Source organism: Zootoca vivipara, chromosome Z (genome assembly GCF_963506605.1).
Source record: "Zootoca vivipara chromosome Z, rZooViv1.1, whole genome shotgun sequence".
Lineage (NCBI taxonomy): Eukaryota > Metazoa > Chordata > Lepidosauria > Squamata > Lacertidae > Zootoca > Zootoca vivipara.
The window spans coordinates 1,387,423-1,412,008 of NC_083294.1; the positions used below are offsets into that span (position 1 = coordinate 1,387,423).

The 24,586-nt window shown below is 48.0% G+C and overlaps 1 protein-coding gene across 3 annotated transcripts in view; it reads left to right on the forward strand.

Annotated features, from left to right (window-relative positions):
• RABGAP1 (RAB GTPase activating protein 1) overlaps positions 1-24,343 on the forward strand; it is a 101,575-nt gene extending 77,232 nt beyond the window's left edge. For all 3 annotated transcript variants that reach the window (XM_060270299.1, XM_060270300.1, XM_060270301.1), the window contains 11 exons: positions 3,519-3,644; positions 7,001-7,144; positions 12,059-12,100; positions 13,575-13,703; positions 16,622-16,714; positions 18,195-18,305; positions 19,823-19,927; positions 20,408-20,491; positions 20,879-20,950; positions 21,959-22,156; positions 22,404-24,343. In XM_060270299.1, the coding sequence (XP_060126282.1) occupies positions 3,519-3,644; positions 7,001-7,144; positions 12,059-12,100; positions 13,575-13,703; positions 16,622-16,714; positions 18,195-18,305; positions 19,823-19,927; positions 20,408-20,491; positions 20,879-20,950; positions 21,959-22,156; positions 22,404-22,526 (1,227 nt within the window). In that variant the 3' untranslated portion in view covers positions 22,527-24,343. The remainder of the gene's footprint in view (positions 1-3,518; positions 3,645-7,000; positions 7,145-12,058; positions 12,101-13,574; positions 13,704-16,621; positions 16,715-18,194; positions 18,306-19,822; positions 19,928-20,407; positions 20,492-20,878; positions 20,951-21,958; positions 22,157-22,403) is intronic.
• Positions 24,344-24,586: the final 243 nt, after the last annotated feature.

The window sequence follows — 24,586 nt, forward strand, 5'->3', positions numbered from 1 at the left end:
TTGGCTGATCTGTGCTTTCTTCCTCTGAGCTTTCTGTTCTCCTACTTTCAATGCCCACCGGGTTCTGGGAGGGGGGGGTCTGGAATGCTTTCTAAAGATACTGAGTCTGTCAGCTGCCTCTCTCCTGGGGCTGCTGCTGCTGCTGCTTCCTGTTCCTCTCCCAATATTTCCCAGCTTCTCCCTTCTGCAGCCTCTGAGCTGTGACCTCCTGCAACCCACTGTTGTAAATCTATACTGTCTTCCTCTTCTCTGGAAGATTCAGGCTGAGGAGGCGGTATCCACTATTCCTCCCCCTCCTCTGCCCAGTCCCTGACAGTAGGATGGGCAGTCAGGAAATCTGTTGGTGTTTAAATGGAGTATCCTGGCAAAGGGCATGGCTGGCTGGTTGGCACCCTGGGCACAAGCACTCCACAATGCAGCATTTTGGTACAGGTCCAAGTTTCATAAATCCTGTGCATTTACCAGGAAGGTGGGTGGCATTCTCTTCTCCTGCTTTTGTCAGTCAGAGAGTCAAGTCAGGTTACCAGGCTGCTCAGTTCGAAGTCCACCTGGACCAGCTTGGGCTCTGGGCCACAGGTTTATTCTGGCTGGGTGGTCTGATTTCCACATCTCACCAGTGGCCTCTGACTAAGGTTAACCTCAAAGGTTATGTGGGCCTTTGAGGGGCCAACAGGTCTGTGAGGAGTCCACCACGGGGAAATCTTGGACAATCTATTCAAAAGGAGTTGTCTCCTTGCAAGTTTTCTCTTGCTTCTTGGAAACAGCCAACTCAGAATACCACCAGGGATGCCTGCCCTGTCTTGCTTCATTTCCCTGGCTGTCCACCCCACTCCAGCAGTTGCTTATGCAGAAATGCTGAGCATTTTTTTTGCAGTTACTTCTCTCTGACACCCTTCATTCCCTTTCTGCTGCTAAAAGTTATTTTTAAACCACATTCATGTTGTTGGTTTTCTTTTTCTGCTCTCCCCCCGCTTCCTCAAACTAGCTATCTCTGCTGTCAGTTACTGAATGACACTCTGCAGAGCTTCCAGGCCCATTTGTTGTTCTGATCCATGGCAGGCTCCTTTTCCTTTCTTTTTTTTAATATCCCCCCCCAACCCTTCATCTTATTTGAATTATGGCTGTGCTGTACCATCTTCTCATACTAAATAGAAAGAGACTTGGTGTTTCTCTGAAAACCAGACTTCCTGTCAGTTTGAGGGGAATGTATTTCCGCCCCCCCCCCATGACACAAGAAAGTTGTAGAAAGATATTTTGAACACCAGTCATAAGGGTGGTTTTGTTGTAATTGAACAGCAGCTCCCAATATTCACTGAAAACTTGAGACCTTGCAGAATAATGAATTTAGCAGTTCTTCGCCTTGCCACAGGCAAAGCAGGCACTAGCTGCGCAATCCATCAGAAATAAAGGTGAAATTGTGCCTAAATTGGATCTTAGAATTGCTTCTGAGGTTGCTTTTGGAAGATTGTGGTGGGTTTTTAAGAGCTTAAATCCCAGCCCAGAGATGCAAGCCTTTGAATTGTGATACCTGCTTGTCTTTACGAGAGGGAAGCCTGCAGAGCAGCAGAAGCTGAAAATGTCATTCAAAATGGGTGCCTTTCCTGGGCCCTTGTTCATGTGCATGAGCCTTCCTGGTGCATTCTTCAAAAGCACCACAAACTCCCTCTTGCAACAGTTTTATTTCCCCCTCAGTAGGGACACGGTTTGGCGCTGTGGTCTAAACCACTGAGCCTTTTGGGCTCCTGATTTGGAAGGTTGGCAGTTCAAATCCGCATCACCGGGTGAGCTCCCTTTGCTTTGTCCCAGTTTCTGCCAACCTAGCAGTTTGAAAGCATGTCAGTACAAGTAGATAAAATAGGCATCGCTGTGGTAGGAAGGTAAATGGTGTTTCCATGTGCTCTCACGTCCATCACAATATTCCATTACGCCAGAAGCAGTTTAGTTCTGCTGGCCACGTGACCTGGAAAGGTGTCTGTGGACAAACACAGGCTCCCTCGGTCTGAAAGCGAGATGAGCGCCACAACCCCAGAGTCGCCTTTGACTGGACTTAACTGTCCAGGGGTCCTTTACTTTTTTTTTACCTATTCCCCCCTCAACTAGTAAAAGTTGACCAGTTGACCTGGCCCAGAACATGAACCTTCATTACTGTGGGAAAACAGGAGCTTTATTCCCCGGGTGAGTTTTTGAGCAAGGGAAGATGGCAGACTTTTCCAGAATGCCCTGGGCAAGGATACCCGCTTAAGACTGGCATGGTGTGGGTAAGGCTACCAATGGCTTCTAGCCATGATTGCTATGCTCCACCTCCGCTGTTGGAGGCAGAATACCAGATGCTGGGAATTCCACGTGAAGAGAGTGGCTCTTGTGCTCAGGTCCTGCTTGCGGCCTTCCTATTGGGGCATCTGCCTGGCCACTGTGAGAACAGGAGGCTGGCTAGGTGGTCCCCCTTTGGCCTGACTCAGTCTTATGTTCCTATGAGTAGATACGACGCCATCAGCTTTACCCTTCATTTTCTGCTGAACTGCTGCTAAACCTGCCCTTGCTGTCATATTCTCACACAACTTGTGGTGCTTTAAGGTTCATTGGTGGCAGAAAGAATGAGCAATAATCTCCTACCTTTTCCTCGTGGGAGTAGAGTAGGGCCACATTCACACCGTACATTTAAAGCACGCCGTTACCACTTTTAAACAGTCGTGGCTTCCTCAAAATAATTTTGGAAGCTGTGTTTTGCTAAAGGTGGTGAGAAGTGGTGAAGGAAAACCTTCATTCCAGAGCTACAATTCTCAGAGTTCCCTGGGAAGAGGGCTTGATTGTTAAACTATTCTGGGAACCTTAGCCCTGTGAGAAAAATGGGGGTCTTCTAATAGCTCTCGACATCCCTAACAGGCTGTAGCTCCCAGAATGGATGTTTAAGGTGGTATAGTTAGGACTGCTATGCGTCCGAAATTTCCCAGCAGCGCCTGGGTAGAATAGCTTTAATGTCCAGGAAAATCCAGACTTCCATGTTGGAAGTGTAGATTTTGGAAATTTTCCTTAAAAATTCCTTTTCTTTTCTTTTCTTTCTTTCTTTTTTGAGATTTGGCAAAAAAAGTTTAGCAACTTTTGTGTCTGGATTTTCACTTTTTGAAATATGGCAACCCCTAGATATAGTGCTTTAAAAATAGGGTGTGAATGTGGCCCACGTTTGGCTGCCAATAAAGTAAGGTGGTTCTCTCAACAATCAACATACTAGTAGAATAAAAAAATTCCTTCAGTAGCACCTTAAAGACATTTGGTTTTTCAAATGTATCTGAAGAAGTGTGCATGCACACGAAAGCTCATACCAAAATAAAAACTTAGTTGGTCTTTAAGGTGCTACTGAAGGAATTATTTTATTTTGCCTCGACTCAGACCAACACGGCTACCTACCTGTAACTAGAACATACTAGTAGGAAAGACTGAAGGAAGAAGTTAGATTATCATGTTTAGCTCCCCACCCCCTTTTAAAAATGACAGCTGGTTTTGTTCTTTGTCTTTGACAGATGCCTGAAGAACAGGCGTTTAGTGTTCTGGTCAAAATCATGTTTGACTACGGACTCAGGGAGCTTTTCAAACAGAATTTTGAAGATTTACACTGCAAGTTTTATCAGTTGGAGCGACTCATGCAGGTAAGGGGTGCTGGCTGTCCCCGGAGACCAAGATTTCAAAGGGGGTGGGGTTTCATCCGAGACAGTGATGCTCTTTGCAAGGTGAACTCCAGAGATGATGCTAAGAGTGGTGGCCTGGCTGCGGTGTGGCCACATGGCCTTTAATCATGTGACAAGCTGTGCCCCATTCTTCTCCTAGCTATTTTCCTCTTCCTGTGATCATCGCAACAGCTTGTGTAGCAGCACAGTGGCAGGGAGAGTGGGGTGGCTCCTGTGATCCTCATTGCTGGACTCCAGCTCCCATCATCCCTGCCTCCTGAACCATGCTGGGAGTTGGAGTCCAGCAACATCTGGAGTGCAGCACAGCTTCCCCCAGCCCTGGAACAGCATGCCTTTTCTCTCTCCCTTTTAGTTTCTTTTGTTTTTCTTTTTGAATTGTTGTTCTAGCCACACCCTAAATATAGTGTAATATTGAATGAATGAATGAATAACAATAGAAGAGAAGCAGTGGAATATAATAATAATAATAATAATAATAATAATAATAATAATAATAATAATAATAATAGATACAATGGCCCAATAATTCATTAAGTGAAAGTCAGTCAGATTTGTATTGTCTGTTAGGCAAAGACCATAATAATAATGATAATAATAATTTATTATTTATACCCCGCCCATCTGGCTGGGTTTCCCCAGCCACTCTGGACGGCTTCCAACAGAAAAATAAAACACAATAATCTATTAAACATTAAAAGCCTTCCTGAACAGGGCTGCCTTCAGATGTCTTCTAAAAGTCTGGTAGTTGTTTTACTCTTTGACATCTGTTGGGAGGGTGTTCCACAGGGCAGGAGCCACCACCGAGAAGGCCCTCTGCCTAGTTCCCTGCAACTTGGCTTCTCGCAACGAGGGAACCGCCAGAAGGCCCTCGGTGCTGGACCTCAGTGTCCAGGCAGAATGATGGAGGTGGAGACGCTCCTTCAGGTATACTGGACCGAGGCCATTTAGGGCTTTAAAGGTCAGCACCAACACTTTGAATTGTGCTCGGAAATGTACTGGGAGCCAATGTAGATCTTTCAAGACCGGTGTTATGTGGTCTTGGCGGCCGCTCCCAGTCACCAGTCTAGCTGCCGCATTCTGGATTAGTTGTAGTTTCCGAGTCACCTTCAAGGGTAGCCCCACATAGAGCGCATTGCAGTAGTCCAAGCGGGAGATAACTAGAGCATGCACCACTCTGGCTAGACAGTCTGCAGGCAGGTAGGGTCTCAGCCTGCGTACCAGATGGAGCTGATAGACAGCTGCCCTGGACACAGAATTGACCTGCACCTCCATGGACAGTAGGGTGGGTCATAAAAAACTTTTTTTGGAAAATGTTTCCTCCCTTGATCTTATATCAGGCGTATGGTATAAACATAGTCAAATTTCAAATTTGGGACAAATCGGTTAATATTTAGACCCTGCTCCTACAGGCAGGTAGGGTCTCAGCCTGCGTACCAGATGGAGCTGATAGACAGCTGCCCTGGACACAGAATTGACCTGCACCTCCATGGACAGCTGTGAGTCCAAAATGACTCCCAGGCTGCGCACCTGGTCCTTCAGGGGCACAGTTACCCCATTCAGAACCAGGGAAACCTCCACACCTGCCCGCCTCCTGTCCCCCACGAACAGTACTTCTGTCTTGTCAGGATTCAACCTCAATCTGTTAGCCACCATCCATCCTCCAACCGCCCCCAGGCACTCACACAGGACCTTCACTGCCTTCACTGGTTCTGATTTGAAAGAGAGGTAGAGCTGGGTATCTTCCGCATACTGATGAACACCCAGCCCAAACCCCCTGATGATCTCTCCCAGCGGCTGCATGTAGATGTTAAAATGCATGGGGGAGAGGACAGAGCCCTGAGGCACCCCACAAGTGAGAGCCCAGGGGTCTGAACACTCATCCCCCACCACCACTTTCTGAACACGGCCCAGGAGGAAGGAGCGGAACCACTGTATAACAGTGCCCCCAGCTCCCAACCCCTCTAGACGGTCCAGAAGGATGTTATGGTCGATGGTGTCAAAAGCCGCTGAGAGATCCAGCAGGACTAGGAAACAGCTCTCACCTTTGTCCCTAGCCTGCCGGAGATCATCAACCAGTGCAACCAAGGCAGTTTCAGTCCCATGATGAGGCCTGAACCCTGACTGGAAGGGATCCAAATGGTCCACTTCTTCCAGGCGTGCCTGGAGTTGTTCAGCAACCACTCGCTCAATCACCTTGCCCAAGAATGGAAGATTTGAGACTGGGCGATAGTTGGCCATATTAGCCGCATCTAAAGATGGTTTTTTAAGAAGCGGTTTAATGACCGCCTCTTTCAGCGGGGCTGGGAAGGCTCCCTCATAGAGGGAAGCATTTACCACCCCACGGAGCCCATCGCCCAGCCCTTCCCGGCTCGCTTTTATTAGCCAGGATGGGCAACGGTCAAGGAGACAGGTGGTTGGTTTCACTCGTCCAAGCAGCCTGTCCACATCCTCGGAGGTAACAGATTGAAATTGATCCCATGAAACATGACTAGACAGGGCTCTAGCACTCTCCTGCCCTGGCCCTGCTCCCACAGTGGAGTCTAACTCCCTCCGAATCTGAGTGACTTTATCTGCAAAAATATTAGTCACCAAAAAGAGTAATAAGAAACAGTAAAAAAGATCCCCTTGACAGCTGTTTTTGCTAAAAAAAGGGGGGGGCTGTGATTTTATTTTTTACTATAGTTACCCCATAGGTAACAGACTTGTCTACATTTTGCCAGCAGCCATCTGATTGACCCTTTAGAAAAAGAATTTGTTTGCTCCACATCTGAAAGCTGCTGGAGATGCAGCTGGGGTAGGGAAGCCCACATAGGAGGCTGTCCCACAGTGGAGTAGCGTTCCCCCCCCCCCATGTGTCCACCTACCACATCTCCAGTGATGAAGGAATTCGTGGCAGGGGCTCTGATTAGCACTTTACGGTTTGAGCAGGCTCACATGCCTGAATCCCCATGTTTCTAGAATGCCGCACAAGTGAAAAGTTCCTTGCCAGGTCATTTGCAGTAGCCTTCAGCAGCTGGCTACCCTTCGGCATCTTGGCCCTTCAGCAGGTCATTGGGGTCATAGGGGGGGTGACACACCGGGTCTTGCCCCTCCCCTGCTGCCACCATTAAAGCACCAGAATGGGTGTTTGTTGAAGCCAGTTGCTGCCTAGGGGCATTAATGTTCAGGAGACCTAAATGTCCTAAATTACGTTAATGGGTGCATTAGGAGTCCGTTGTGTGCTTCCATCTTAAACAGCTTCTTGCAGATAAGAAGGTGACTGTGTTCTTTATTTATTGCTATTTGGGACAAACGTTGGTCTTTTTCTTCTGTTTTAGGAGTACATTCCTGACCTCTACAACCACTTCCTGGACATCAGCCTTGAAGCACACATGTATGCATCCCAATGGTTCCTCACACTGTTCACAGCAAAATTCCCTCTTTATATGGTCTTCCACATCATCGACCTGCTGCTTTGTGAGGTAATTGACAAATTCCAGTAATCCCAGCCCTCCACATGGGTATATTTAGTTATAAACTAAACACACAAGAGTTCCTCTTCCTTGTAAACAAGCAGAAATAAAAGGGTGGAGAGAAGGAAGGTATATATAAACAGTTTCACAATCCTGTTCATTTTCATGGATGTTTTTCCAGCGTTCTGTAGACATGGCATCATGGCAGCTTCCAGCCAGCGCATTAGATGTTAATCTCCCATTTCTCAGAATCTACCTATTGTGTGCTGTGCCTGTGTGTGATCTGAACATTGAGTCACTGGCAAAGGAGGTCAGCTTTGTCCCCCTTAATCTCTGAATGGCTGTGTGCAAGCAGCTGTTGCTGGAGGAAGGAAATGATTCAGCAGCTTCAAGAAAGTTTTGGGCATAAACGACCGGGTTAAGTTATGGGCAGAATGTGGTGCCAAGAAGAGCTTGCTAAAAGCTTACTTTTATTGTTGCTTATAGTCCTCAGGTGGCACAATGGGTCAGTCAATCTCGCTGTTAACCGGAAGGTTGGTGGTTCGAGCCCACCCAGGGATGGCTGTGGGCAGGACTCCTGCATTGCAGGGGGTTGGACTAGATGACCCTCAGGGGTCCTTCCATCTCTATGATTCTATTACCATATGGTTGTAACAACTGCAGAAAAGAATATACACGCTAATACAATATTTAAAGAAACGACATCAACCAAAATATGTTGTTACATTAAAATATATAGTAAAAAAAAAACGAGGTAGAAAAGGTAGAAAAATTGTTGTTGTTGTTTAGTTGTTTAGTCGTGTCCGACTCTTCATGACCCCATGGACCATAACACGCCAGGCACTCCTGTCTTGCACTGCCTCCCGCAGTTTGGTCAAACTCATGTTCGTAGCTTCGAGAACACTGTCCAACCTTATCTGGTCCTCTGTCGTCCCCTTCTCCTAGTGCCCTCCATCTTTCCCAATATCAGGGTCTTTTCCAAGGATTCTTCTCTTCTCATGAGGTGGCCAAAGTATTGGAGCCTCAGCTTCAGGATCTGTCCTTCCAGTGAGCACTCAGGGCTGATTTCCTTCAGAATGGATCGGTTGGATCTTCTTGCAGTCCATGGGACTCTCAAGAGTCTCCTCCAGCACCATAATTCAAAAGCATCAATTCTTCAGCGATCAGCCTTCTTTATGGTCCAGCTCTCACTTCCATACATCACTACTGGGAAAACCACAGCTTTAACTATACAGACCTTTGTAGGCAAGGTGATGTCTCTGCTTTTTAAGATGCTGTCTAGGTTTGTCATTGCTTTTCTCCCAAGAAGCAGGTAGGTAGAAAAATACAAAACGTTAAAAGGAACTAATGCATTAAAATCACCTCCATTTCTAAATGCTGCAACACAACAATAGGAGTGCTGAGGACTGCTATGCTGTTGACAAACATGCTTGATGGTAGAAAAGTGTTTTTATTTTGAGGCTATTTTTCACCTTGCTCTTTAGCCATAAAGGGGTCCCAAGGAAACTCACAATTCATATAAAAAAACACAGCCCTCCCTGCCATTAGGCTTACAATGTAAAAAGGCATGACACACAAGGAAGATGCACTGTGAGGGAGGAGGAAATAAGCATGCCTAGGTTAAACGTCTTAGTTACTTGAGAGAAGAGACCCACACGTGGTGAGGTGCATTTTCCCTGTGGGACCTATGGCCAATTGCTTGGGATTTCAATGTCTTTCTGTGCCACTTTCTAGTACGTGCTTGTTTGGGTTCATTGTCATCATAATGTGCTAGGAATATCCATAAAGCTGGGGAGAGATTGCAGCTCAGTTGCCTCTCCAGTTACAGCTAGGAGTCTTGGTAGACCACAAACTTGACATGAGTCAGCAGTGTGATGCAGCAGCTAAAAAAGCCAATGCAATTCTGGGCTGCATCAAGAGGAGTATAGCATCTAGATTTAGGGAAGTAATAGTACCACTGTATTCTGCTCTGGTCAGACCTCACCTGGAGTACTGTGTCCAGTTCTGGGCACCACAGTTCAAGAAGGATACTGACAAGCTAGAACGTGTCCAGAGGAGGGCAACCAAAATGGCCAAAGGCCTGGAAATGATGCCTTATGAGGAACAGCTTAGGGAGCTGGGTTTGTTTAACCTGGAGAAGAGAAGGTTAAGGGGTGATATGATAGCCATGTTCAAATATATAAAAGGATCTCATATAGAGGAGGGAGAAAGGTTGTTTTCTGCTGCTCCAGAGAAGCGGACACGGAGCAATGGATTCAAACTACAAGAAAGAAGATTCTACCTCAACATTAGGAAGAACCTCCTGACAGTAAGAGCTGTTCGGCAGTGAAATTTGCTACCAAGGAGTGTGGTGGAGTCTCCTTCTTTGGAGGTCTTTAAGTGGAGGCTTGACAGGCATATGTCAAGAATGCTTTGATGGTGTTTCCTGCTTGGCAGGGGGTTGGACTGGATGGCCCTTGTGTTCTCTTCCAACTCCATGATTCTGTGATTGTACAGCGTTGAGAGAGATCTTTGCTTGAGAGCCACTGCCAGCCTGGGTAGACGATGCCAGTCTATATGTCATGGGAGATGATGCCTTTGTGGACTGTTTGCCCCCTGCCTGCTGGCCTACAGAGAGAGCAAACCACTATCCCTGGCTTTCCCAGGGACTGTTGCTCATCCCACTCCCAACAAACCACAGTCTGTAATCCAAGAGCAAACCTTGCCTGCAGATTGTGGTTCCTTGGCAGTGAAACAACACCTAGCGCATGGCTTGGACATAGCACTGAAGCCGGAGATCCTGCTTTGTTTCTCCCTGGTGCTATTGCGAAGGAGAAGAGTGAGCAAGAGGAACAAAGTTCCGTGGAAAACACTTAACTGGGGTGTGTCATGGTATGTGAACGAGGGACATAGTCTGATCTGGTCCTAAGGCAATTGGGTATTAATAATCATTCTGCATTTGGCAGAAACACTTTTGGCATTGGGACTTCTGATTCTTTTGGGATTCTGATGTTGTGGAACTCTGGTGAGGGATTGTTTCCCCTCCTCTTCTGATTTAAATATTTGAAAGTCATTGGCTGCACCTACCCAGTTCCCTTTGGGGCAGCTTCTTAGGGACCAGCCTGCCATACCAGGAGAAGGGATTGTGCTCGACTCCAGCTCCCCTCAGGCCCAGCCTGCAGGGCTATTGGCTGTTGATGATGGGGGTCGCAGTGCAGCAGCGCATGGAGGGCATCGCAAGGGTGGGCCCATGTTCGGAGGGTTCCTCTGGATTCCCTTCCCTAAATAGCCACTGGATTGTGCAAGGGGCACCTATGGGGGCTGAATGCTCTGACCTGGAAGGATAACTTAAAAGTGGGATTCAATGCAGTGCGGCAGTGTTCTTGTTCGAGAGATTTAGAGGGTTCCTCCAAACCTTGCAGCAAAATGGACTAAACATGTCTGAATCACACTTGTGAGGGAGCAGTGAGCAAAGCACATTTTAGCCAGGGAGCAGCAACAGTGGTGGTGGCAATGGCTCCCTGGGAGGCAGTTTTAAGAATTCATTTACTCGCTTGCTAATTAGCAACATTCATTAATTCTCAGTGGACTTTCCCCCTCGGAAAATGGCACAGTTCTGCTGTGCCCCCTTTTACTGAGAGATCGTTCTGTTCCTTTCCCAGCTGGGGTTTGTGCTCCTCGGGTGTGTGTGTGTGTGTGTGTGTGTGTGTGTTGGGGTGGAGAGTGGTGCATTCTGCTGAAAATACCAGCTATCAGCTTTACTCCGGCCTGTGTCTTCTGAGCTGCCAGAGGAACGGTCTGTCCATTTTCAGTTTTTCATTCACAACCATCAAGGATAGGAACTAGGGTGATGACTTTTTTTACAGCCTCATTTCCCTGTATCATAATTTGATGAGCTTTCAGTAAAGATTAGATAAAATTTTACTTTCAAAGAGATTTGATTTAAAAACGCACAAAATGATTTTAAAAAATTTTTATTGATCAGTTTTTTGACCATTTTTTAAGTCACTGTAAGCAGATATAAAATTGAACCCAAGCTTGAGAGTCACATATATACAACATTATACAGGGTCGTCAGACACACAAGAAAGCTTTTTTTAGCTGCAGTAACAGTATAGATGCCGCTAGAGGACGATGTTTTGCTACCTCTCCTGTAGGTTCTTTTCCCAGCATGTTCAGCAGGGTCTGCTAGCTGAGCTTTGAGGTCCCAAAAAGGGGCTTTTACCTTGCGCAGGTGTGACATTTGTATACCTTGCGCAGGTGTGAGATTTGTATAGCCTATGTTGCTAAGAACACTCCCCATTGTGGAATGTGGTGTTGTGTCCAAATTTGATACGAAATATATATATAATTGTTAATACAATTTTATGAAATCGTAAAACAGCATACAAAAAAACCCACTGTTTGTGTGTGACCTTTTTTAATATTTCAATGGAATATACCTCATTTTAGTCATTAATAGGCAAAAGTTCATCCATTTGTGCTACAGGAAATAATTTTTGAGGAAAAAAGATGAAAAAGTCATCACCCTAATAGGAACCCTTTCCTGAAATCAAAGAAGTTCAGGTGGAGGCTACATGCCATGATCTAGTTGTGCAAATGTCTAGGCCCTCTTCTTTCTCTCTTCTCTGCCCACAATTACAAGAAAAATATATGCAGACTTGCTGGTGGAACTTGTGTTCTAGGAACCTGTACAGCAGCAACGAGCTGTTGAGTCTTCTGAGTACATTTAGCTTACATCCTCACCCCCTGCAGGAAGATGAAGTTTAGTAGAGGATATCAAGGCTTTGGAGCAGAGAGAAAGATCTGTCTGTTAACAGACTATAAATCAGGATGGGTTCTGGGGCTGATAGTTCTCGTCCAGAACAGACTTGGCAGAGACTGCTCCGAATGTTGGTTTTGTCTCTCACTACTTGCTTTTCCTTCTTGTTTTCCCCCCTGCAGGGCATCAGTGTTATATTCAATGTTGCCCTTGGGCTGTTAAAAGTGAGTATCCAGCCCCTCTGTTCCGCTTCATACGATTTGTGCCGAAAGCCCTGCAGTGAACACCTGCACTGTAGAAATCCTTAAGCCGTCCTGCAAAATTACCTTGCAATTTTAAAAAAGCAGGGCCTAAAAGAAAGAACTTGCAAGAGAATGACTAGTGCGTTTCCTAGCACAATTCAAAGTGTTGGTGCTGACCTTTAAAGCCCTAAATGGCCTCGGTCCAGTATGCCTGAAGGAGTGTCTCCGCCTCTATCATTTTGCCCGGACACTGAGGTCCAGCACCGAGGGACTTCTGGCGGTTCCCTCGTTGCGAGAGGGCCTTCTCGGTGGTGGCGCCTGCCCTGTGGAACACCCTCCCAACAGATGTCAAAGAGGAAAACAACTACTAGACTTTTAGAAGACATCCCTGTTCAGGGAGGCTTTTAATGTTTAATAGATTGTTTTGTTTTGTTTTTCTGTTGGAAGCCGCCCAGAGTGGCTGGGGAAACCCAGCCAGATGGGCGGGGTATAAATAATATATTATTATTATTATTATTATTATTATTATTATTATTATTATTATTATTGGTGCTGGCTCCAATGGAGTGAGTTTTACAATGGGGCTCTTGCTGAACACTTTGGGGCTCTTGTACATATCTCTCCCCACCCAGGGGGCCATGTTTGCAACGTAGAAAAAAGAGCTGCCCTGTTTAGGGAAGTTTTTAATGTGTGACATTTTAATGTATTTTAATCTTGTTGGAAGCCGCTCAGAGTGGCTGGGGAAACCCTGCCAAATGGGTGGAGTACAAATAAATTATTCTTATTCTTATTTATTATATAATAGACATTTTTTTAAAAGAATAAAGGAAGGAAGGAGCCAGGATCCAATAATTCCCCACTGGTAGTCGGGACAGACTGTGTGCAACCTTCCCTCCTGCCCACCTTGGACTGGGGTGTCTGTCTCTCTTCGTGTTCCCTGGGGTGTGGTGTGGTGGGGAAGCTTGAACTCTACTTTGCTAGGAGGGACCTAGGAGAATGAGGCTTTTTCTCCCACCCAGTGCCTGCATTTTGCCCTAGGAGCCACTTTCAGTTTTAAACTGTCTGCGACGATCCAGATATCCCGTCCCTTAACCTGACTAGCCTTCCCTCCATCCTGTCACCCATCATGAAGGACTCGTGACCCACAGCAGCCTGCACCAATGTGCTGTCCTCTGGGTGCTGCATGGGACTGCAAACTTCACTGGCCCCAGGCGGGGGGGGGGGAGAGGTTGTGATCTGGCACTGGGTTGCAGACAGCCACACAGGAAAACGGGAATGTGTTGTGTTGGGGGGGGGTGTTGTGTTTTGTTTTCAATAAAGCGGAGTTAAATATCATTTCAAGTTTCTTCCCAAAGGAAGAAATGAAGCTACTTTCGTCGCCACTTGTCTCGGTTACAGGATGTGGGTGCCACACAATTTCATTTTCCAGAAACCCTTTTTCTCTGCACTTTCTCAGACAACTAGGGACGACTTGCTGCTGACTGACTTTGAAGGTGCTCTGAAGTTTTTCCGTGTGCAGCTGCCCAAGCGGTATCGTTCTGAGGAGAATGCCAAGAGGCTGATGGAGTTGGCTTGCAGCATGAAGGTATGTCCCTTGGGTGGTGGTGGTTTGCATTTAAGTGGAGCCTTGCTATGAAATACTCAGGGGGGTGGGGGGTGATTATGCTCCTCATGCACTGCCAGCAGCGATGCCTCCTGTTCTGGCTGTGACTGGAGACTTTCCAGACAGTTATATAGCTGCTGTAAAGGGGAGGGAGGAAGACAACAGCTCACGAGACTTGTGAATGGGGAGACCAAGAAGCAGAGAGTTTGATGGTGGTGGTGGTGGTTTTTCTAAAGGGGGTCTTCTTTCTGGTGGTGCTTCTCTTGAGGCCTAGCACTTTTCCCTGTTGCTTTTCTCTCACCCTTGGATGTCTGCTCTAATGAATACTCCCAAGATCTAATGGGAAACTTCTCCTGATGTGAAACGTACCCATTCCATGTGGTCATCCACTGGGGTCCTTCTTGGGTGCCCCATCGGAAAGCAGTTTGGGGGGCAGCAGCACAGGAGAGGGCCTTTTGGTCATGGCCTCCCCTATATTAAATGCTCTCCCCGGTGAGGCTCTCCTGGTGCCAACCTTAACATCCTTTCAGTTAAGATGTAGCTCTTTTCTCAGGCATTAGATGAGTTACGATTATTGAGCTTAATCATTTATGTATTACACTTTTTGGGAGATGGGATTTTTGTTGTTACACTTGATGGTGTTGGTTGTTTTTTCCTCTAAAGTGTATCTGTGTCACCTAGAGAAGTTTTGTATTAGGTATTAGGCAAATAAATCAAAATAACAAGAGCAATACCTGCACTGTTTTGGGCTGTTGCAAGTTGTAGTCTAAAACATTTGTAGGGCACCAGCTTAGTGAAGTCCGCTGCTGTAGCCTAGTGTGTTCAGGACATACCTATTAAAGAGGATTTGGCAAATTCATGGAGGAGAGGGCTATTGGCAGCCCCTAGCTAAAATGGCTATGCTCTGCCTCCACAATTGCTTTCAAATGCTGGAGGGAAGAGTGGTCTTGTGCCTGGGTCCCGCTTATCCGTTTCCCACAGGCCAGGCCAGATGGGCCATTGGCCTGATCCAGCAGGCTCTTGCCGTGTTCTTTTGGTCACAGGCCCTGGACCCCAAAGTGAGGAAGTGTGTCAAAGCTTGTGCCTGGAGAAACTGGCAGTATGTTCTTTGTAATCCAAGAGGAGGGTCTCCTGGGCACAGCCCCTTCTCTTGACCCTATGGCTTGGGTCTGGGTCTCCTAGAAAGCCTACAATGTGGGCGGGGGGATTGCTCTTCTTCCTCCTCCTTTTCTCAGACTCTCAGACCAGACACTTCCTCACCACCTGCCCATGTGCTCCCCACTGGCCCTCTGCACAAATAATTCAGTAGCCTTCCATGGGCTGCAAGAAGAAAAAATAAGTGTATCTGAAGAAGTGTGCATGCACACGAAAGCTCATACCAAAATAAAAACTTAGTTGGTCTTTAAGGTGCTACTGAAAAAATAAAAAGTCATGCTTAATAAGGCCTTTGTTTTCTCCTTGGGAGTGGGCTGGCTCTTCTAATTGTCCCTCTGGAGGGCTGCGGCTGATCAGTTCCCTCTGGCTGCTTAACATCCAAAAGGTGAATCCTTGGCTGCCAGAGGGAGCCTTGGTGGACCTTCCTGCATCAGTGCCAGTAGAGGGAGCAAGAGGACAAGTTTTGTTCCGCTCCAACATCCCTTAAAAGAACTGTTGGCATCCTTCCTGGGCAGTCTCTGCCACCAGCCTGGGCCCTCCAGATGTTTCGGACTGGGGCTGATGGGAGCTGTAGTCCAGAACATCTAGAGGAGCCCCAAGCTGGTCTGGAGGCTGATGATGTGGGGGAGAAGGTGGTGGTTTTGCAAATCGTGCTCCCCATCCTCTTCTGATTGATAGTCTTGCCTGTCCTTGTTTCCGTTCATCTCTCACAGTGATAATTGCCATTTTGTAGGGCAAGCTGGTTGGCCTTTCAGCCAGCCTCAAAATAAATCCTTACTGCATTGGGATGGGGGACAGGTGTGAGCCCCAGGTGTGCTAACTGGCTTGCCCATTCACAGCGATAAGAGGTTAGATTGTGTATGCTTCACTTTCCCCTTTCTGCATTACTTCCCACCTTTTCTCCATGGACCTCAAGGTGGCCGGTGTGGCTCCTCCCCATCTCATTTAATCTGCAAAACAAGATTCCTGTGAGGTAGGTTAGGCTGAGAGGCAGTGACTGGCCCAAGGCCATGGCCAGGTGGGGATTTGATAGACACTCTGCTACACCACACTGTTTGTTTGCGTACAAACTCAACAAAATAAATCCAAGGATTTAGATTTGTGTGATAACATTCCAGCAGTTAGAAAAGCAGGGCACTGGGTAGTGTGTTTTCTTAAGTGTCGGGAAACGTTTTAAAAACTGCCAGATTGCATAAAAGTCTCCAGAAAGTCCGTGCCACAATAGATATGGACTTAGCACAAGTTAAAATGTACAGGCTAAATAAATGCTACCCGAGCCCCACTCCCAGCCTGAAGTCCCCTCCTTATTGAAAAGCCAACCAGGATATGTTCCAGCTCTCGCTTGAGGTGAAAACATGAAAAATTGCTCTGGGGGGAAATGTCTATGTTTGTGAAGCAATGGAGAGGGAAGAGGAGACCTTCGTTGTGGAGCTTGGATCAGTGTGTGTGACATTTGCTGAAGATGCTCTCTGTCTCTCTCCCGACATGCACAACCCCTCCCAACTTGTACTGATAAGAATTCATTTAACCTCCCTACTGTGTCCAGTGACAAACTCTGTAAATTGGAAGGGTGCCTAACTGTAAGCTTCCTAAGCCAGAGACTCCCAGCCAAAGGGAAATCAATCATCAGAGTTGTGTTTTGTTTTTATAGAAAGGCTCCAGCAGATATATTGAGTTAAAAGAAGCCAAAGCACAGTTTCTCCACATGTCTTGACTGAGATGCTCTTGATTCCCCCCCCCCCCAGATTAGCCAAAAGAAGCTGAAGAAATATGAACGGGAGTACCATGCCATGAGAGAGCAGCAGGCTCAGCAGGAAGACCCCATAGAAAGATTTGAGGTAATTAATGTTATTCTGTCATGTTGGAGGCCAGCCTTGGATGAGATCACCACACATGTCTCAGTGTTGTTTTGTGTAGGGACCACAGAGCAGGGATGGTCCCAGGCAATCCTTTCTGAGAAGGCCAATCCATAACCAGGGGCACTACTACTGAAAAGGTCCTGCCCCTGCTGGCTATATGCAGCATTTAATTCCAGCCTTGTAATTCAGTCTGCAAAAGTCAGTCTCCTGCCTTACCCACCCCATGTCTTTGTTGGTGGGCAAGCTATTGGTGGCCTCCATAAATAAGACATAAATACAGTGGTGCCTCGCTTAACGAATGCCCTGTAAGACGAATGGATTTTGCGATCGGAGGTTGCCTCGCAAGACGACAAGGTTTTCTATGGCCGCCGCTTCATCTTGCGAAGCGGCGGCCATAGAAAAACAAACCTCTGACTGCAAAGTCCAGCGTGCAGCGAAAAATTGCCAGGGCTTTTTGCCGCCTGCCTTCCCCTTGGCTTGGGGAAGGCAGGCGGCAAAACACCCCCACACCTCCGCACTTCGGCTCCGGGGTTCAGAGCCGCTTGTCCCTCCCCCCGCCCGACAGATCCGGCATTTGCCTCTGTCGGGCGGGGGGAGGGAGTAGCGGAGGATCGGACTGTGCTGGGGGAGGCAGGCAAGAGGCGGCGGCGGGGGAAGACCTCCCCCCGCCGCCGCTTCTCGCCGCGAAAAGCCGGCACGGAACGCAACTTCTGAGACCTCCGAAGTTGCGTTCCGTGCCGGGGGAGGCAGGCAAGAGGCGGTGGGGGAAGACTTTCCCCCCGTCGATGCGAAAAGCCGGCATGGGGCTTGGCAGCGGTGGGGGAAAGGCGCAGGATCGTTCCTTCGCCTTTCCCCCACCCCGCCAGACAGAGCCAGGTCCAACAAAGCTTCTGAAGCTTCGTCCGATCCGGCTCTGTCGTTGGCAGCAGCGGCGCTTGCTCTCTTGGCTCGGGGAAGCGCCTGCCTGCCTTCCCCGAGCCAAGAGAGCAAGCACCGCCGCCACCACCAGTTCCCCCGGAGCCCATAGGAACGCATTAATTGACTTTTAATGCATTCCTATGGGAAATGGTGCCTGGCTAGACGAAATTTTTGTAGGACGAATTGGGTCCTGGAACAAATTAATTTCGTCTAGCGAGGCACCCCTGTAAGCTCCTTAGTCCCCTACTTGCAATGCCAAGTTCCAGGCAGCTGCAGTGAATGTTTAATTGCAGGGTTTAGGGTGGAGGATACCCTCTGAGGTGACCACTCTGGGGGCAGTTGCTTTGGGGGCACCTAGAGGCTGGGGCTACTGCCTTGAAAATAAGGAAGCATCTTGTGGAGCAGGGACCCTCAACCCTTTGGTTTAAGCATTGGTAGCCTTCTAGGAGCTTAATCCAATGTCTTCTGAGGTGGGGTCACTTAATGAGTAATGAATTCAGGAACTTGCTATCTTTTGACTCTTTTTTTTGCCTTGATCCAGCGAGACAATCGGCGCCTGCAGGAAGCGAACATGAGGCTGGAGCAGGAGAATGATGACCTGGCCCACGAACTGGTGACAAGCAAGATCGCCCTGAGGAAGGACTTGGACAATGTAAGAGCCAGAGGCCTTGCCTGGCCATTCGCTGCCCTTTGGTCTATTTGGACGCCATTCTCTCTCAGTGCCCCTGAGGACAGAGCCTGTCTTTCGTGAAGGGCTGTAGCGCAGCGGCAGAGCACCTGCCTTCAATGCAGAAAGTCCCGGGTTCAACTCCTGGTGTCCTCCAGATAGGGATTTGGTCCTGCCCTTTGAGAATCCATTCCCTACCTCCAACCTTCTCAGCCCAGTTGACATGAGAGCAGAGCCCCATGACCAACATAATCTGGCTTCATCCCTAGTCACTTGCACCTGGGGGTCCTGAGGAGGGCTGCTGTGTGACAAAAACAGTTGTGGGAGCTGGGTACGTTTAGCCAGTAGAAGAGAAGACAGAGATGTGATATGTAGAGGTAAAAGTCACAGGATAACATGGAGGTCCCATGGAAGATGGAGGAGGCTTGTTTTCTCCTGCTCTGGAGGCAGGACTCAAACCAGTGGATTCAAATGACAAGAAAGGAGATTCTGACCATGCTGCGTTGGCTAGGCAATACAGCCATGTTTGCTGCAGCTGATGGGAATCGTAGCAGCTGAAGACTTATGGGCACCTGGTTGGGGAAGCCTGCTCTGATGAGGCAAAGTGTTTCCTTTGTTGCAACTGTCCAGGCTTCCTTCTTTTCTTCTTACTTTCTACCAGTTTGGAAGCAGGTCTTTGAATCCTGCCCAGCCTTCCTGTGCCTTATCACAAATAGCCATGCACTCTCCATTGGGTCATGTAAAAGGGCACCAGTTGACTTGGTTTAGCCAGATTCTCATGTTAGGACAAGGCAGGAACGTTCCCAAAACAGCGACTGTGGATAAATCTGCCTTCTTTTCAGAGAGCAGTTGACTCATGAAGAAACTGGGAAGATTTGATCTGTGCAGCTCCTCCTAGCCAGCCTTTTTCTTCTGGCACTTACTGATTTTAAAAGACCTCTGAACCTCTCTGTATTCAAATAATCCCAGAACATTGTATGGGAGGAGGAAACAAATGAAGGTTACCTGGCAGGTGAAAACACTGGAGGGGTGGATGTGCACGATGGATCCCTTCTCAGTGTCACTACCCTGTCCCTGGGAGGTCCTCATCTTGGAAAATAGCAGGAGAGGCAGATGTTGGAAATGGCTCCCGCTGTGCTTGTCAAGCAAGCAAGCAAGCTTTCTGCTACTCCTTTTGTCTGGATTCCCAGTTGAAAAGGCAATGCCTTCAGCACAAACCCTTGTTTCAGTATCTTCCCCCCCCCTCTTTCCCTTTTGTATGTGGATAGGGTCTGCTGCTTTCTGAATGGACTCAGATATTATCAAGCCTTTACTGTATTCTAAATTTAATGCGCAAGACCCAGCCTCAAATCTCAAGTGCCTGCCCATGCATGCACCCACTTCTCCACAACTGTTTATATGTCTGCTATTTGCAGAATTCCTGCTTGCTGCTAGGAATGTTTAAAAAAAAATGACCGGAGATGGGCTCTGACATTTTGGCTCTCCCATGTTTTGTGTTCCAGGCAGAGGAGAAGGCGGATGCCTTGAACAAGGAGCTGCTGATGACCAAGCAAAAGCTGATAGATTCTGAAGATGAAAAGAGGCGGCTGGAGGAGGAGTCGGCTCAGGTTTGGACCATGGGGCAAGGAGGTGGGAAGGGTTGGGTTGCTCTGCCTTCTCTCTGCCAGTGGGAGGGAGAGCAGGCACGACAAGGGCAGAACCACTGATCCTAAAGTCTGGCAGCCTTTCTGGGTGGCTTTTCTGTGGTTCTGCTCTAGCCAAACCCATCCGGATTCCAGATACCTTGGGGGGGGGGAGAGGAAGGTCTTGTGCCAAAAAGACATTTAGAGAAGGCACCGTGCAAGTCTCTTTCAGGAGAGGGTTCTAGAGTTTTGCAGGGCAGCACCACGAAAAGGCCTGTCCCTTGGTGCTGCCATTCCCCCCAAGCATATTTCATAAGGAGGGCCCATGTGGAAGATCTTCAGGCTTGTGAAAAGTTGCGATGCATCTTTGCTTGGAAGCAGAATGAGAACTGTTTGCTTTTTTGCCTCAGGCAGCCCAGTCTCTGGGGCCACCAGCCCTGATCCCTCCTGGTTTTCCTTTTGCAGCTGAAGGAGATGTGTCGCCGGGAACTGGACAAGGCAGAGTCAGAGATCAAGAAGAACAGTTCCATCATTGGAGACTACAAGCAGGTGAGTGCAGGGGTCTTCCAGGTGGCTGGCTGCAAGGGGAAGCCTTCTGTCTTGCTGCAAATGGATGCAACTCTCAAGAAGGCCTCATGAAGGCTACTCCTCCCTGATGCTGATGCCCTCCAGGGGGTGATAGACTTCAGCTGAGGCTCATGGGAGTTGTATTCCATCTAGATCAGGGGGTTGGAACATCCTTGAGCATGAGCAGAAGAGGAGAGGCCACAATGGGTAAATGGAATCTCTCTCTGCAAAGGCTGTGCATATCGCTTCATATCTGTCTTTTGGACAAGTCCTAACCATGGCTTTCTCAAGGCCTCTAGCTGGCCATTTGGGAAGCCAGGACCAAGGACTTGAATGGGCTCATCTGAAGTTCTCTGTCTGTTTTGGTAGATCTGCTCCCAACTGAGCGAGAGACTGGAGAAGCAGCAGACAGCAAATAAAGCTGAGATTGAGAAGATTCGGGTAAGGAGTGCCTCTGCCAGGACAAAGCATTGGTTGGATTTAGCACTAGGCTGAAGGCAGCTTGAATCCCTTGGAGGACATGTGAGCTGAGGGCTTTCAGACTTGGTATTTGGGCATCTGCTTGGCCTGATCCATGCTGCTACAGGCTCTTTTGGTGTCCTCTTGAAACAACCCCTGTGCCATTTTAGGATTGGGCCATTTCTGGGATTCTTCCTTAAAAAGCATAATAATGTGTTGGAGGTTACCCCTGTTGCTTTTTAATGGTGTTCATCCTGATATGAAAAGGGTGGCTCTGAAGCCTCTCATCCCTGACTCTGGATGCCTACCCCTCTTTGAACGTGTGAGCAATTTGGAGCTTGAATTGCGTATTACAATTGCACCCTGCCTTTCTTCCTGCGAGCTCAAGGCAGCATACGCAGTTCCTCTCTCTCCCACACCCTGAACTTTTATCCTCACAACATCCCTTTGAGGTAGTTTCAGCTGAGAGGAAGAGACTACTAGCCCATGGTAACATCAGTTAGCTTCATGGGTGCACAGCGATTTAGACGAGGGTTTAGCCTGACACTCTAACCCCCGCAACCATACTGGCTGAAGCTGTGTAACCAGCCATATGGGATTCAAGGTGTGTTTGTGCGTGTGATGGAATAGTTCTTGGATTGGGGAAGCTGCTCTGGCAGCTGGAGTGCCTTTCCTCTCCCACAGGCAGAAATTGACCCCTTCCCAATTGAGTCATTCCAGAAGCAGAAAATTTAGAAAGTCCCGCGATCATTAAGTTAAGTTTAAAGCTGCATCAGTTTGTTGCCCGTAGCAGCTGTCGGCTACTAAAGGTTGCCTCTGGGCAAAACTGCTGCTTTGGGCCCAGGCTCCTGCTGCCAGCTTTTGGGGGGGGCAAATGATGGGTGTGCCAGGGGCAGGTTGCCACACAGACCCAGGCTGCAGTGGGGCATGTCTCTGGGAACTCTGCCCCTGTGGCTGGGGAAGCTCACTGCCTGGTCTCTTTGGCTTCAGCAAAAGGTTGACGACTGTGAGCGCTGCCGGGAGTTCTTCAACAAGGAGGGGCGGGTGAAGGTGGCCAGCGTTGCCCGGGAGGGCTCTGAGGAGGACACGGATGAGGAGAAGGAGGCGCTGAAGAACCAGCTGCGAGAGATGGAGCTGGAGCTAGCCCAGACCAAGCTGCAGCTGGTGGAGGCAGAGTGTAAGATCCAGGTAGGTCACATTGGGGGCAGTGGGAATGGGGTGGGGCACCAGCCAGTGGCCCTGTGTCCAAAACTCCCAAGTTCTTCTCTTAAAAATAGTTTCTGGAAACAAAACGATGTAGAGCTGGAGTGAATCTGAAAAAAAAAACCATGCCCTGCTGCTTAGGTTTGTTCAAGTGAGGTTGGGGAGGGGGTGGAGGTGGTTGTGTGCACAGAAATTGGGAGTTCTGTGACTCTCCTTTCCTGTTGCCTTTCAGGATCTGGAGCACGACTTGGGGCAGGCACTGAATGAGGTGCAGGCCTCCCGGAAGACCTGGTTCAACCGAACACTGAGCTCCATAAAGACAGTGACAGGTGTTCAAGGGAAAGAGACGTGCTGAAGGGGCGGCCTCCTCCCATGGCCCATGTTCCCCTTGGGACAGCTTCTGCCTTCCGTTGCTGCCTCGGCCAGATGCCGAGGCCGCTGCCATGTGGGAGAGAGAGGACCAGAATGTACATAGACTCTAGAAACACACAGCGCATGTTGGGGCTTTCCGCAGGTCAGTGGCCCAAGCCCTCTGCGAGGTTACCGTTGCGAGGCTCAGCGCAGGATCTTCATACTACTGATTATTTAACCAGGGGGTGTAGCTGTAGACTGGATGCTCTTTTCAGAGGGGCAGGGAGGGGGACACACACATACACACACACACACACACAAAAAACACTCCATTCTACAGTCTGGCTGGAGGCATTTCGCAGCTCCAGGTACGAGAATTTACCAAAACCTCAGACTTACTAAGTTTACAGATACAAGAGCTTTTTTTTATATACCAGTTATAACTCTTTAAAAGAACAAAAGGGAAAAAAATACTATTTCCAAGAAGTTACTCCAGTGCCAGAGACCAGATTCCCCCCACCCTCCCCTGCCTGAGGTAATGGGGGGAGAAGCATTTGCATGCTTACCTTTTGGAGCAGGTTCCCCCCACACACACACACACAAGGGTGTGAACATACCTCCCTGTGTCTCTTCCTTTGTCCACCATTTAGTTATTGTGTCACTAATCAATTCTATGCAAGTGGGTTGGAGGAGGGGAAGTGTCCTCCTTGTCTTTCCTTTTCAAAGTATCTATCGCTATTGGAGTCCTCCTTGTCTCCGAGCTATTTAACTTCTACCGTGGTCCGTTCCACACATGGTTCATCTCCCAGAGCCATATATAACACATACCTGTATCATTTCAGTGGGCAGGACCTCTGGACTGAGTTAAGCTGAACTCATTGGGCCCCAATGAAGTCTGTGAGGCTTTTAACTCGCACCTAACTTTGTCTCGTTGACTTGGGTGGAATCTTTCGTTCCTACTTAACTTAGTCTGGATCCAGCCCATTTGTGAACCAGAAGCTTCATACTTGTAACTTAACAAGCATTAAGACTGTCTGTTTGAACCAGCCTCCCTTGCACTTTTTGGAGAGCTGCTCTGCCTCTGCGGGAGCTTTCATCCTTTATCCTTTATGGTTTTGCACATGGATGGGAAGAGGAGGGACCACTGCACTGGCTGCGCTGTCGCTGTGTGCAATGTTTTGCCATCTTTGCATGGGCCTCTCCCAGGCAGAGGCGGCTGGTGGCTCCGGTGGCTGGGTCGGTTTTCCTTGTTCGTGTACACCGTTCCCGCTGCCATCACCCCCCTTTCTTTTCCCTCCACGCTTCCTGTAACTACACCAGTAGGTCCTAGGTCTGCTTGGATTTCTGAGCGCTTAGACTACCCCAAAACGTCTCACCAGAAAAGCTGTAGAATGGAGGTTTTGCACCTTTGTAATTTCTTCTTTTTTTAATTTATACTGGTTTGTGCTACGCTGAAATGAAATAGCTATTGTATCAGCGGATAAACTTTTCTTGTGTGCAGCGTGTTTTGAGTATAAGCTGGTTACAATAAGAGGCACTGGTTTGTATATAAAGATAATTTGTATTTCTACGTTCTTTTTTTTGTTGTTGACCAGACTAATGCTAGCTAAAGCAGCCTGAGACTACAAGAGGCAAAAAGGCCCTGCGGTGCCCAGGTGTTTCTCTTCCCCTTAAAACTGTGTACATGAATATCTCGTATTGTTTTAATTATACCAAAAAATAACTGTAACTCCATCATTAATAGATGTGTGGACATTGTAGTAGAAGAGTAGTTTGCAGAGTATAGATCTTTTAATTGATATATAAACTAGTAAAATTGTATTACTATTTTCTTGTCTCTCACTTTTAATGGAAATGTCATCCGCTCAATTTGTCTCTGCTGGGGCTGTAAGAAAGTGAAGAAAAGGCTGGGGCATTAAGAAGAAGAAGCACTCCAGCATTTCAGACAAGAGCACCTTCCTGTGCTTTACATGTAGGGATTGAGCCCAGTGCCTTCTGCACACAAAACAGGTGCTCTGCTGCTGAGTTTTGCCATTCTTGGTTCCTGGAACCCACCCTCTCCAG